Source organism: Pimephales promelas, chromosome 23 (genome assembly GCF_988280905.1).
Source record: "Pimephales promelas chromosome 23, fPimPro1.hap1.1, whole genome shotgun sequence".
Taxonomy (NCBI): Eukaryota; Metazoa; Chordata; class Actinopteri; order Cypriniformes; family Leuciscidae; genus Pimephales; species Pimephales promelas.
The window spans coordinates 9,479,123-9,494,853 of NC_142791.1; the positions used below are offsets into that span (position 1 = coordinate 9,479,123).

Sequence of the window (15,731 nt, forward strand, 5' to 3'; positions counted from 1 at the left end):
TGTAATATGATACTAGAGCATTTCCTGCCCTCAACTAGGGCAACTCAATTTGAACACTGGTCACACAATGACCATACAAAGCCTCAAAAACATCCATCTGTTTCTCCAGCAGTCCACTGTAAGTGAATGAATTGGTTTTACACAGAGGGAGAGCACAAGCACGTAGTTGCCATTTATATTTGCCCTAGTAAAATCCTTAAAAAAAAAACCTGGGTTGTAGAATACGCGATTGGGATGAGGCATTAGAGATTGGCCCAGATAATTTGAGTAAATAACATTCTTTAATCAGGTGAATTCATAGGGGGGAGAGAGAGCGTGCAAAGAGACTCTGCCTCGCTCTCACAATGTAATTTGCAGGGCTTGAGAATCAAAAGCTGGAGGTTAATTTCATAGCCTGCTCTCTTATCTCGGACAGACGGCCTCTGCTCCTAAATCCTCTGCAGTGTCAAACGAGCTGCAGTGTCTCTCACCAACACATGAGAGAGGATATTACGCTGTCAATAGCATCACTCTATAAACTCTAGCTCTTGAGCTGCAGACATTTTTAGACTATTTTTTGTCTTCCTTTACATCCTTTTTTAAACCATCTGCAAGTGCAACATCCACTCCCGTGCAGAAATCAAGGCCACAGAGCCTTTGGATCATGTTCTGGCTAATTAAAACACATTTCACGAATCCATGGCTGACAGAGTGAACATGAATTCACGCCAATTACACATTACACACATCAATTGGATATCTATGACAGCATATGCATTGCACAGGCATAAAACACAGTTTATCTGCATAAACTGTAAGGGTTTTTATGTTTGGAATTGGTATAAATAAGTCCATTATTTACTTCACTGTAATTTATTTTACACAAACTAATGTTCAAATTCGAGCACAAACTTGGAATAAAGACAGTGACATGACCTGGTGTGGCAATGGGAGGAAGGAAATAATCTTGAAAATGTGATGACATCATCAAGCATGGAAGCGAATGCCTGAATCATCATAAATGCAGTGTGCTACTCTAGAAAGTCTTGATGTTTGACACTAATGCAGGGTGAAGCAAAGCACTGTAAAGCAGCGCTATATAACCACGCAGTACAACAGGAGATGACAAGGTCAAAAGCTTCTGACACATGGACACAGAGCTTCAGTGCAGTTCCTGGTTGGACTAAATTGTTTTTTTTTTACACGAAAACATATTAAACATACTGGAAACCAGAGTTGGGGTATACTGTGTTAATGTTTAGTTCCCTGCATGATTATATTTTATTTATGTTTCTGTCATCATAATTTTACCCAGAATGATGGAAACTACAGCTGCTTGTTTTTTTTCAGGCTATTTTTCATTGATTTATTACAGAAATAAACTTTGTGATAGGACACACCTGTATTGCTGCATCTGGCATACTAAGCCTGCGGACAAATCCACTCCCTCCTGTAAAAAAGCGCTCGGAGCCCCAGGTGCCACTGATGGGTCGGCCTGTGTTGTAGAACATGAAGGTGTCACTGCCCGACGTGGCAGTCAGACAGGTCTTGTAGCAATAGGTCTTGGTCAGAGACCCATTACCCCGGACCTCAATATAATGAGGCTCAACCTTGAGGTCTCTTCGGAGCACCACGTTGTTATTGGGTTGAGCACCACCACCACCACCACCGCCGCCGCCGCCTCCTCCACCGCCCCCTCCCGATCCACCTTCTGCTTGGGCCTTCTGGGACACACAGCATGGCGAACAGGATCCTGGCTGGGTGCAGTACGCATGGCAGCGCACGATGGCCAGCACAACAACAGTCACCAAAAAAACAAAGGTGGTGGCGCTCAAGGCCACGATGAGGTACAGTGTCACTTTAGAAAACAAGAGAGCGCTGTGAGGGCGGATGATTCGTTTGGGGTCAGGCATGACTTTGGGTGGCACCTCCATGACAGCAATGTTAATGGTAGCGGTGGATGATAGAGGTGGTTCGCCATGGTCCCTTACTAGTACGGTTAGACCAAAAGAGGTGGAGTTGTCTTCAAGGACACGCCTCGTTGTACGAATTTCTCCTGTGTGTTCATGCACTTTAAATAGATCCAGATCGCTGGCCTGGTCCAGCAGATAGATGACCCACGCGTTCTGTCCTGCATCTGCATCATAGGCCACCACTTTTGAGATCAATGTACCTGGCTCTGCATTTTTCAACACCGTCTCTGTTGAGCGCGTGCCGTTGGCTGGGGGATTCACAATCTCAGGCGGGTGGTCGTTTTGATCCATTATGTAGATGTAGACAGTGGCTACACGACTGAGTGGTGGGATACCACCATCCTGAGCTTTAACCTGGAAGTGAAACTCCCGTAATGACTCGTAGTCAAAAGAGCGAAGAGCATAGGCAACACCAGTGTCCGCTTTAACCGACACATAGGAGGTGACCAGGATCCCGTGATTGTTGTCGTTTAGGACCGTGTAGGTGATGCGAGCGTTTTCATTGACATCTGAGTCCTGAGCCTTGATGGTGCAGAGCGAGGCTCCGGGTGCATTATTCTCCATGACATACACAGTGTAGGAGGTCTGGTCAAAGCGTGGAGGGTTGTCGTTCACATCAGCGACATCCACCTGAATGGTCTTCTTCGATGAAAGTGGAGGGTTGCCGCCATCTGTAGCGCTGAGGGTGACGTTATAGGCTGCTGTGTTCTCACGGTCAAGAAAGGCTGAGGTTACCAAGGTATAGTAATTTCTAAACGACTTGATTTTGAAAGGAAGACCAGGTGGAATTTCAAGGGTGACCTGTTTGTTAGGGCCAGAGTCCCGGTCCGTCACGCTGATCAGGGCCACCACGGTGTCTGCACGGGCATCTTCACGCACTGGACTGGACAAAGATGAGATCACAATCTCTGGAACATTGTCATTGACATCCACAACCTCCACCACCACTTTGCAATGGGCTGCAACTGGAGCTGGGCCTTTGTCCATGGCCTGGATGTACATTTCATACGAAGTGGTGTCCTCGTAGTCCACATTGCTCTTTACTCTGATTTCTCCAGTGTTGGTGTCCATGCTGAACATCTGCCTGACTCTATCTGGGGTGTAACTGCTGAATGAATAAAACACCTCCCCATTTGTTCCCTCGTCTTGGTCTGTGGCATTCAGTTTGATAACCAAAGTGTCTTTGGGCGAATTTTCAAGCAATTTGACTTTATATACCGAGCTGTCAAAAACGGGATTGTTGTCATTCGAATCTAAGACGCGAACGTTAATTTTTGCGGTACCTGTTCGTGCTGGTGTGCCACCGTCGGTCGCTGTCAGGATTAACTGATGGTAAGGTGAGAGCTCGCGATCCAAGGGCTTTTTGAGAACGAGCTCGATGTGCTTAGTATTCAATGAAGGCTTGTTGGAATCGAGAGCAAAATGCTCGTTTGGGCTGAGCCGGTACAATCGAACCGAATTGGTTCCAATGTCCGGATCTTGCGCGTGTTCGATCGGAAAACGAGAGCCCGGCAAAGCCGATTCAGTGATTTCCAATTGATACTCGTCTCTGGGGAACTGCGGCGTATTATCATTCACGTCTGTAATCTCCACCTCGACATTATGGTCTTCAGATGGGTTTTCTAGAAGAACCTCAAGATTCAAAACACACGCGGTGCTCGAGTCACACAATGTCTCTCTGTCAATTCTCTCGTTTACCAATAATTTTCCATTCTTATGGTCCACGTACCTTCTGCCGCTGTCAGAGGTTACCTTAATCTTTCGGGTGGAGAGCTTTCGAATATCCAAACCCAAATCCTGTGCAATATCACCTACAATCGTCCCACTATCCGATTCCTCTGGCACGGAATATCGTATTTGTCCGAGAGCAAGGCCACAAAATAATAAAAATAGCAAAAAAGAAAGAGGCACTTTTTTATCTAGGCAATCACATATCCCTGCAACAGCCATCGCAAGATCATAGGATCCGCAGACGGATTAAAACAGCACTCCGCCTTGTCAGTTTGCAATATCTTGCCTCCCACTTCAGCATTAAAGGTTTTTCATTTATGTGCACAATGGCCTAATTGTCAATTCCATTCTAGAAGCGCACGGAGACTTCTCATATGCGTCCATGTTTCCTTTGTCCGCGCTTATCCTTTTTTTTCCCTCTGCGCGCCGCTGACGGGTGTGTTTCCTTGCCACTGGTGCTGCATATTTCGCCGTGCGCGCTCTCTCTCCTCTCTCTCTCTTTCTCCCTCCGCTTCAAGCCACCCCTCCCATTCTACTCCTTTTCCTCCTCTTCCTCATGGCTCATTTCGATGGTGTTGGTGCGGCACACCGGGGGAGGGGCTGCCTACTCAAATATATTCTGATATTCGAGACCTTGTAAGAAATAACAGCTTGATGGAAGCCACCACAAAGTAAAATATATAGCCTATGCATTGCCATCAAATTAGCCTATCAGGTTTTTGGCAAATTGAAGAAAAAAAAAGCTACACGTACTTGGAAAATATTAATATCGTTTCCTTAACTACGACAGTACGTTTATCATGTAAGGCAGTCAGATGAGGAAAAACACTCAAAATTAAATGCGTTCGAAGTAGTTTTCTGTGAGAAATTGGATTCTGCTGCAAGTTCTTCTTAATATGAGTGGCTGTGATACTTTCCCTACACTGTAATTAGTACACTTATAATAAATAAAAAAGTGGAAATGTGTTTAAAATCTTAAGCAGCAGTAAAAAACTAAAATAAAAAACACCTAGCCATATATGAAATACAACTATATTTAATTGATGTAACAATTATATTTAAAGAGTTTTTTTACACGGTATGGGTAAATCTATCATATAAAATGTATTTGTTAAATATTGCAACAAAGTATCTGTTAGCCCACTGTATCGAGGTGGTGGTCATCAAAGTTGGCATGTTTACAATATTTAACAGTAAAAATAAATGTGCCCTACTTTTACTATGTTAGCCTAATCCGTAGGTTTGTGTCATATAAAGAGCCCGCACAATCTCGCGCACTGTCATGACAGGCTGCGACTTCTCAAACATGATCATCGTTGTCAGCGCTGCCAAAGAACGGCAAACCTCATTATAAGCAAGCGGCTCAATTGTGTCACAAAAATGTTGCTAATGTTTTGGGAAAATACAAAACAGCTTTATTCTATATTGATTATAACTTATATCCATAATAAAAAGCTATAATTATCTTTGCCCCAGAATGCGTTTTTTTCCCGCCTCCCTCTCCCCGTCTGTGGCTTTGACTTCAGACAGACCAGGTCATTCGGGCGTGCGCGCCTGGGGCGCGATCTCTGTGCATCCGTCAAAATGCGCCACAGTGAGGGAGCGTGTCACTCTGAAACCGATGACATAAACTAAGCCAGGGCAGACTGTCAGCGTAAACCCGTCGCATTAGGGTCGGCTCATGTCATCACCAAAAAAGGCAATAGAAAACAATCTTCAAGATGAAAACTCGATTAATTTTGAAATAAAAATACTAATCAAATACTTTTATTTGTATCAGATTTTAGTTGTTATAAGATATTTTGTCGTGCAATATATTTAAAGAATAAAATGGGCCATTCACATGTCAAAGGTCAAACGGGAGGGGTCATTCAAAGGTCACAACAAGTTTAAAGGGTTAGTTCACCCAGAAATTTTAATTTTGTCATTAATGAATCACCCTCATATCGTCCAAAGCCCGTAAGACATCCGTTCATCTTCGGAACACAGTTTAAGATATTTTAGATTTAGTCCGAGAGTTTTCTGCCGCGTTCAGTGTGAGACGCTGGCTGCTGACGTGTAATCTGGTGCACGCAAGCTTCATTTACAGTAAACAAAACAATCTTCGTAAACATGTCTAAGGATTTCGACCCAGAGGAAGGCATTTTTTGCCCAGCCATATTTATTTGAACCCGAATACACGGACAAACCAGATACACGTCAACAGCGTCTTACGTCACCAGCGTCACTGAACGCAGCTTGACAACAGAACCGGAAGAGAATACAATGCTGAATAAAGTCGTAGTTTTTGTTATTTTTGGACCAAAATGTATTTCGATGCTTCAGAACATTCTCACTAACCCACTGCTGTCACATGGACTGCTTTGATGATGTCTTTATTTCCTTTCTGGACAAAGCCAGTAAAACGTATACATTTTCAATAGAGGGACAGAAAGGTCTCGGACTAAAGCTAAAATAAACGGAGGTCTTACAGGCTTGGGATTATAGGTTTGAACTGTATGTGTATGTTAAACACTAGGCAGTGTTTAAGCTTTGTTTTCATAATGTAATTGTTTTGATCTTTTTGGAAAGTACTGTGAGTGATACCACATGTTTGGCAGCACAAAACGCTCTGTAAGCCACTGGGTCAGATACCCACACGTTTACTTTAGTTCTGACTTTCAGATATCTACAATCCAGATTTAGTTTCTGACCACCCCTGCTGTCTCTCCTGAACACACACACAATGCACATATGGTAAAAAAAAAATCAAGTCTTTTAACGATGGAATTGATGTTCTTCTAGATCTATTAAGGTCTCTGCTTCAGAAAACCTACAGGCCTCATCATGCATGCATGTACTTTCACTGTCAGTGTGCAATAACAAGACTGTCTTGACATTTGCAGAAGTGAGTAGTAGCCTTGAGGAACTGAGTGTGTTAAGTTGTGAATGATAGAGAAAATGGTATGAGTATAATACTGCCAATTGACATCCCCAAAACAAAGCTCCTATTTAAGAATAACAGTCAATTTTTCAAACATTGCTGGACTAAGTGTTGTATATTTGTGATAGGCTAATCACGCTAGAGAGCATCAGACTAATTGCAGTGGGAGACTGATTAAGATGTAAATGGAAACCTAAGAAAACGGGATGATTTTTTTTTATTATTATTATTTTTTGTGAAATATAGAGCTGAATTGCCTCCCTTTATCTTTAATTGACAACATTTAGCTGGCTATAATGTCTAAAGAGAATCAAGAAAATAAACGAATAAAAAAAAAATCAACAATTTATATTATTATGGAATCAAACGCACACACACACACACACACACACACACACACATACATATATATATATATATACACACACTCACCTAAAGGATTATTAGGAACACCTGTTAAATTTTTCATTAATATAATATATATATATATATACATAAAGCTACACTGTTGTCATTTGTGGTTACAAAGACAAGCTAAACAGATGAAAACTGAAGGATATTACAGTGTGTTGAGCTTTGACTTGTGACCTTTGGTCTTTGGCATGGTAGAGACCCATTTACAAGTGGTACTGCTCCTCCCCTGACCCTACTTACATAAGTGTGCCATATTTTAAGAGATGCACCCATCTGAGAGACACCGCACAGACAGCCTGCACCAACAGTGCCCTCAGCAAGGGCATCCAGAGTCACACCACTCACCGCAGTGTGCACTAAAAAACCTCTCCATCTCTCTTTTCCACTCTCTTTGCATGCATGTCGTCTTCTCTAATTCTTTCTCTCTACTCTGCCAGTTCTAGCCTATATTTGGAGTTGATGTAGGTCATAGAACCGAATAGTAAATTTAGAGCCATATATTTCTTTGCACTACTGAATATATAGCTATGAAACTCCCAGAATGGACAACATAGTCTCAAGTTACACAGGCACAGAGTATGTTGGTCTATATAAATATGCTATTTTTACTAATTAAGAAGTAACACCGTTTAAGACATTAAGGTTATTTTTCAGAGAACATACAAAACATGTAAATGCAAAAACCGTACTAAATATTGTGAAATCTTTTTTTATAATTTAAAATAAGTGTTTTCTATTTTAATATATTTAAAAATGAATTTTCAGGATCATTACTTCAGTGTCACATGATCATTCTATGAATTATCAAACTTAAACAACTTAGCTTTATGGTTTAACATTACATAAAACTGCCATGTGGTTGGTTTTGACATTGGCTGTCATGAGGCCATTACAACTGTGTCATGAATATTTTTCTTGACCTCAACTACAGTGGTGCAAATTGAATTTGTCATTAAAATGTTAATGACCTCATGACAGCCAATGTCAAAACCAACCACCTGACAGTTGAGTTAACCCATAAAGCAAAAAACATTCATTTGTTTGATACATATCAATACTGAAATATTTGAAACTCTTCCAAAGAGTGGAAGCACTCTTCTAAAGTGACAGCAGCCTAATATACTGGCTGCCGAATTTTTAGATAATATTAAAAATATCTATAGGGCAGTTTTTCCGTATATGGTATCGATGTCAAAATTATAGCCAGTGAAAATGCTGAGTGGCTAGTAACTTTGGAAAACCACTAGCCACAATGTCCCGTGTTAAAAAGTGAATGTCAAGGCCGGTCATGACAATGTCTTAATATCATTACATGTACAAGGTAATATCTTAAGTCACATTGCTGATTTTCTTTCCTTTTTCAATCATACTGACCCCATACTGGTAGTGGGTCTTTAATGCAAATGTTTTTCTTACTAAACTTTTTTAGCTTATATATTTGACAGTTTAAAATAAACAGAATAAACGGTCAAAACAAGTAAAACAATCTGCTGAAGAGTGAGACAGAATACACTTAAGATACATCGAAACAAGTCAGTATTTTATTCGCTGTCTTTTAGTAAATGAATCTTGTAAATTGTAAAGTAAATGACTCTTGTTTAAAGGATTTGTTTTAGATATTTTATTGAAAATAAATTATTAATTTTATTCTTTGTTACTTTCTTTGTTTGTTTGCTTAATCTGTGTTGCAAAAGAGACTTGCAAAATTCCTAGATATTCCTGATATTATTTCATGACGCATTGATGTGAGAAGACAGAGGAAGAAATATGTAAAAGGACTGCACGTCGTCAAAGAAATGGGAGGCAAAACATTATGGGAGCAGAAGGCATGTTGTGTGTAACACAAAGTGACAGTAAAAAATAGAGAAAGAGAGAGGGTATGAAAGGATTGGGCACAGAGGATGCTTGAAAAGGACTTTGTAAGACCTCTGCTGGCTGAGGTAGGAAATAAACACTTCATAGTAAAGACCCCACACAGCTCTGGAAGCCATCACCAGTTCTGCAACCAACAGAGGGCACTAGCAAGCCATCCAGAACCCCCATCCCTCTCTTTCTCTCTGCATTCTGTTCAGCTTGACTCATTCTGCCACCTGCAGCCCTCTGCAGAGATGACCCACCCATCCTCTCACTGATACACTGCAGGGAATCATCGACTGTTCTTTCTACTGCCAGACCCAGCAACCCGAGAGAGGCAACTGAACAGAATAGATATGCAAACTAGCATAAGCAAATAAATGATGCCATAAACCAATAATATATGTTATAGCACTATAAGTGCTCTTAAAATGCTTTGCTGAATGCCTGAATGCATTAGCATTTCATTATACAATAATGACAACCTAATGGATCACAGCAAAGATACAAATCACATGTGGTTTGAGCGTTCTGACATTTTCAGAATGATTCTGCATGAGTTGATAACCTTGTAAACAAGAAATTATGCAGATCCACGTCTAATTTGAGCTTTAGGGAATTTAGAGAACCTGCATGACCTGCAGAGACAAATGGGGAATTTGTGAAAACCAAGAAAGGAACATTTGTCATTCATGGCAATCTGTTTATTGTGCACTGAACCTCCGTTTCAGGCTAAGAATGCATCCATCCGGGGACAGAAATCCCAGTGTGACCTTAACAAAAGGCTCAGGTCATTCTGTCTGATAGAAACATAAGCCAGCAGACACAGTTTATGTATTGCAGTGCACAGACAACAGCTTAGCCGTTTACAGTCAGTTCACGATAAATAACACTGAAGTAATGATAGTGTCTTACCCATGCACAGTCTCTGTACTATGACTCATACAATGCTTAAGCACTGACTCAATTCCATGATTCTGCCAAGCTTATATTCGAATGAATAACATACACAAGCACAAACAGACTTTCTTGGGTTAACCTCCGAGCATTACACTCTGCAAATAGACTTGAAATTTGTCCATTAACCACAAATTCACAGCTGGCTGAAGCAGTAATGCCATAACTGAAACATGAAATAAGAGGTGAGATTCTATTAAACCTTGATGTGTGTGTGTGTGTATATATATCTATCTATCTATATATATATACAGTATATATATATATATATATATATATATATATATATATATATATATATAAACTCTAAAATATCAGTCTTCATTTATCTGTCTGCAGTTGTCATTAATATTTAAAATATATTTGCCTTAGAGTCAATTGTTTTATGTGTGATAATATCATAAAACATGCCAAATTGTGCAGACAATTTTCATCCAGGCCTTCATACAAAGTAATTATGAACAAATTCAAAAACAAGAGAGAACCAATGAAATATTAATAACTGATTATGTTGTAGTGTCGGGCTTTTTGTTTTTTGTCTTTTTTAAGAGTAAAATAAAACGTTGAAATAAAGCCCTTTTTTGTCAAATTATTTTACCTTAACCAAGTTTAGTGTTTTAAAATATTAAATATATATATATATATATATATATATATATATGATAGTTTCCTCATATTTTTGATGGTTTAATTGAACTATCTCCTTCAAAACTATGACAAATTACAATAAACTGCAGCCTGAATGTCACATTTATCGGAATAATGTGTCATAATAAATTAAAAACTGAATAGCGTGAAAACCTGAGGTGGAAAGTAAAAAAATGGTGCCACTAACAAATTAATTTTAACAAACTTGTTAATTATCTAAACATAATCAATAAAAACACTGTAAGCACAGCAGCATGAAATGGGTTGCACAGAGGGAAGAGAGGATCAGTTTCTTTAAACAGCATAAACACTGTGTCTTTTTTCTCATAGAGTCTGCAGTATGTCCCACTCATTATGCACTGAGTGAGAGGGGGCTTGAGAGAATTCGATATAATGCAGGTGGGACTGCAGCACTAAAGCAGCCCAGAGACTCACAGACTTCTAATCCATCTATCTCCCTCAAACAGCCGGGCAAAGCAGAACCCAGTACTGACCCAATTGCACAGAAATTTACACGATCCATGTCCTCTCTCAAGGACTAAGAGGGGAAAAAAAAAAATACTCAAGAGGCATGACTATCCATGAGGCGAAGGAACATGGAGCATACGAGACCAACCAACTCACGTTAAACATACATATTTACATTTATGCATGTAGCAGACACTTTTATCCATATATTGGCAGTATCACTGAACATGCAAACAAAAGCATTTGGTGACTTACCATGCTCAGACAAAACTCAGCAACGGTAAAGTTACACAAAAACTCTTAAATAAATTACCAACTCAATTCAGTATTCTAAGCAGTAGGTTAGTGAAGCTTATTAAACATCATTTAAATTCTCTTTGAAGACTGGGGAGTAGCTGTCGCAACCTGCATGAAACTGCAGTTTAATGTAATTAAAGAGTTATAATTAAAACAGATGTCTTTGATTAATTCATAATCAAATCATTAAATCTTTAGTGCAATATGAGAGCAGTACTACTAAGCTCTTGGTGTGCCTGTGTATCAGTGAGGTGGTGCTGTCCATCACTGGTGGTGCTGAAACGACACCACATACAAGCTTTGCAGGACAGATTTGTGGTTATAATTGACACAGGAAAACTCTGTATCATTTATATCATATAAATGTGATAGAAAGAATGGTAACAACTTGCTAAAACCTCATTAATATATAATTTACTTTAAGTAAACTGAATGTAGCAGGATTTGTTATGCAAGTTTTGTGCATGGATCACATATTAAGCATAATTTTACCACTGTAAAAATGAATGTGCTTTATCTAATCAATATAATTGTGGCAACAGATTACAAGCAATAATATTAATTAAATTTAACAAATTAGAATTGAGTAATAATTAATCAAATTATTCCTTTATCAAATTATTTACCATTTAAAATGAGTAAAGTTTACACCTGAAAATTAAAAAAAAAAAAATCTCGAAAACAGACAAATGTCAAAAATTTATTAAGAACTCTTTATTTTATATTGCCAACATTGAAGACACCTGATGTTAACAAGCAGAATCACTGAAGGAGAAAACTGTAATTTAAAACAAACCTTAAATCAGTTTATGTTTTTTTTTTTTTTTTTTGGTTGTTAAGTTTTACTCATTTTAGATGGTTAACTTTTAAGGAATTAATTTGATTAATCATTACTCAATTCTAATTTGTTAAATTTAATTAATAATATTGCTTGTAATCCGTTCCCACATTTTTTGATTAGATAAAGCATATTAATTTTTTACAGTGTAAGTAGCAGGCCAAAAATAACTGAAGAAAACTGAATGATGTTTTGCTTCACTTCTTTATATTTCTAGTAATTAAATAAGAGCTTAAAAATAAATCAAAGGAAAAACATGTGTATTGAATAAGTGAAAAGGCCATATAAGTGAACTTCAGCTACTTTGTAAACTAAGGTCTTAAATAATGCTCACCTTCCCAGTGGTAGGAAGAGTTTGGGTTTGCGTAAAAGTATCTTCTCCATGAATGCTGACCAGTTCAGCCTCTGCAGGCAGAAATGGTGAAGGAAAAACCACCATGTCGCTCTTCATTGTGTCTGAGCTAAAACACACGTCATATTGTTGTGTAGATTTGGAGTAGGACCAGCTTCCGTCTGGATGGGTGCTGATCACTGGAGCGCTGTACCTGCTGAAACTGCCGTCTGTCCTGTAGTATTTAGCTGCTATCAAACCCACGAGACTCAGTAAAAAGATGACTGATACTGAGACGATAGCGATGAGCAGATACACATTCAGATCTGAGAAACTCTCCTCTTTAACAGGAACTTCTCTGAATGATGTCTTTATGTCATCCAGACTTTCAACAACCACAACATCCATGGACATAGTCGCTGAGAGTGGTGGCTCTCCATTATCAGACACTGTAATAATAAGTGGGTGAGTTTTTAAGTCATTGTCACTCATTCTTCTCTTAGTCTTTATTTCTCCAGTGCTGCTTCCAATGCGGAAGAGATTAGTTCCTTTGGCTTCACTTATATGATAAGACAGAAGAGCGTTATATCCAGAGTCAGCATCAACAGCTCTGATCTTGGCTACAAAGTATCCCGCTTCAGCAGAGTAGGGAATGTTCTCAGTATTAACTGATCCAGGATCAGAATAAGGCGGTAAAATAACTGGACTGTTGTCATTCTCATCCAGAATGAACACATTTACAGTCACATTACTGCTCAGAGGAGGAACACCAGCATCTATGGCCTGAACATGGAAACTTAGGGTTTTCTGTTCTTCAAAATTGAAAGACTGTAGGTTATACAACTGGCCTGTCAAAGAGTTAACACTAACAGAATTTATGCTTGTTGCTTTGTTATCCACAAGAGAGTAAGAAATCTCAGCATTTTCATTTGAATCTCTGTCCACTGCTGACACTGTGTGAATAAGGGTTCCCGGTGGCGTGTTTTCTTTTACATAGACACTAATGCTTTTTCCATTAAATTGTGGAGGATTGTCATTCACATCTGAAACATCAACATATATCACACTGGTGCTTGAAAGAGGTGGGGTTCCCTCGTCCACTGCTATTAGGGTGACATTATACTTGGAGATCTTTTCCCTGTCAAGCTGGCCTTCTAAAACAACAGAGTAATAATTTTTGTAGGAAGATTCAAGTTTGAAAGGTAAATTTCCTTGAAGCTTACAACTCACTTTCCCATTTATTCCACCATCCTTGTCTGAAACTGTGACCAGAGCCACAGCAGTGCCGATTTTTGCATCTTCCCTTAATGAAGACAGCAGGGATGTTATGACTATTTCTGGTGCGTTATCATTTACATCTATGACTTCGATTAGTACCTTACAATTAGTTGTCATGGGGGAAGAGGCTTTATCATGGGCCTCTATTCTAAGTTCATAAAAAGCTTTGTCCTCAAAATCAATATTTCCTTTTACTTCAATCTCTCCAGAATCAGGACTAATTGCAAATGCATCAAGATTTTTTTCCTGGCCATGACTGCTAAACAAATACGTAACTTCTCCATTTGAGCCTTCATCCATGTCAGTAGCATTGAGTTTGATTATCTTAGTTCCTCGTGGTGTGTTCTCTGTCACACTGACTTTATAAAGCGGATTGCTAAACACTGGAGCATTATCATTTGTATCTAAAATGTTAACTACAATTTGTAATGTCCCAGATCTTGACGGTTTCCCTCCATCGGAAGCGGTCAAGACAAGTCGAATTACAGGATCTCTCTCTCTGTCTAAAGCTTTTCGAAGGATTAACTCTGCAGACATGCCATGTTCACCACCCGGGTGCACTTCTAACGAGAAATGTTCATTAGGACTCAGTTTATAGCTTTTAACAGAGAAAGGTCCAACATCTTCATCCATTGCACTGATCAAGGAAAATGTAGCTCCTGGCTGCACTGATTCAGAGATATTCAAAACTTGAGTTTCAACAGGGAATTTAGGAGAATTGTCATTCACATCATTAACATTAACTATCACTCGACTCAGACTAAGAGGGTGGTTAACTATCGCTTCAAAATTCAAGGAGCATGATGGTGTTTTAGGACATAACTGCTCGCGATCAATTCTTTCAGCAACATACAAGACGCCAGATTTGAGATTCACATCGAAATACCTCGTCCTCGTGCCGAATACAAGCTGAAACGCCCGTGATTCCAGATCTTGGACGTTTAAATGCATGTCCTTTACCACATTCCCAACGACAGTTCCGATATTTACTTCCTCGGAAACGGAGTAGACAATCTGACCATACGCAGGCACTGAAACACACAGCACGAGCCAGAGGCAAATGATATGCGGGAACATAAAGTCCATTCTGTCTGCCATCCTTCCGTGTGAGACGCCAACGTGCCCAAAACACTACACCGGTGATCAAAACTCTAAACACCCAGAATAAAGAACGACACTTTACGGAAACATGCAAGCGAAAAGCACCTAGATTGTGACGCTCGGTTATAGCACGTCACTCAGTCAAATTGTAGGCGGAGTTCAGAGATAATATGGAAATTATTAAAGTTTCGCGGTCTGCAGTGACACCACGCGGATTACGTGCGGTTCTGTGACGAAACCACACTAATATTATACATAGGCTATAGCATCACAAAATAAAATATCACCTAGTGTAAATTAAGTTAACACTGGAAAAGTTTGTTAGTCTATAAAAAGTCTAAATTTGGCTACACCAAAACACAAGTCAGAATATTTGGTCTTAAAATTTTAAGAGTGAAAATTAGTGGACACTAGTTCTGAGTCAGATATGTAACTTGTAAACCTACTAACATAAAGATATGATTAGGGGGAAAATCAGCTAAAAAAAAAATAAAAATAAAAAACTACTGCATTAGGTTTTGTTGTTGTTGTTGTTGTTTACCAGAGAGTCAACAAAATTTTCCTTAATATTTGCTATAAATTTGTTTAAAAAACTGGCTATTTTATGGTAATTTATCGTTCTCTTTATATAACAGAACACTTGTTTTCAGATTTACTTTCACAGTCCTGCATGCAGTTTATAAAATATGATAATCTTCCAACAATGCACATTTCCAGCAATAAGCCTCTTTTTTGACTCTCCCTAGAACAAACATGACCTGAAAAGAACGATAGACACAAGGACATAAAAAAATATTAATTATTAAGAAATTGTTTGCCATTATATACACCCTGGCTGCACTTTATCCCTTGCACTGACAACCTATACAATTTGACTAAATGCATGTTATCTACATCTACCAACATAAAGATATATCCTATTAGAAAAATGGAACTGAA

The 15,731-nt window shown here is 39.0% G+C and overlaps 1 protein-coding gene across 8 annotated transcripts in view; it reads right to left on the minus strand.

Annotated features, from left to right (window-relative positions):
- LOC120482022 (protocadherin alpha-C2-like) overlaps positions 1-15,731 on the minus strand; it is a 55,276-nt gene that overhangs the window by 15,589 nt on the left and 23,956 nt on the right. Inside the window, exon 1 of one of the 8 annotated variants that reach the window (XM_089126216.1) lies at positions 12,417-15,334. The exons of 6 other annotated variants lie outside the window; for them this stretch is intronic. In XM_089126216.1, coding sequence (XP_088982342.1) covers positions 12,417-14,789 — 2,373 coding nt within the window. In that variant the 5' untranslated portion in view covers positions 14,790-15,334. Of the gene's footprint in view, positions 1-1,379; positions 4,277-12,416; positions 15,335-15,731 lie in introns of those variants that run through there. One more of the 8 variants, XM_089126214.1, reaches the window with a different exon arrangement.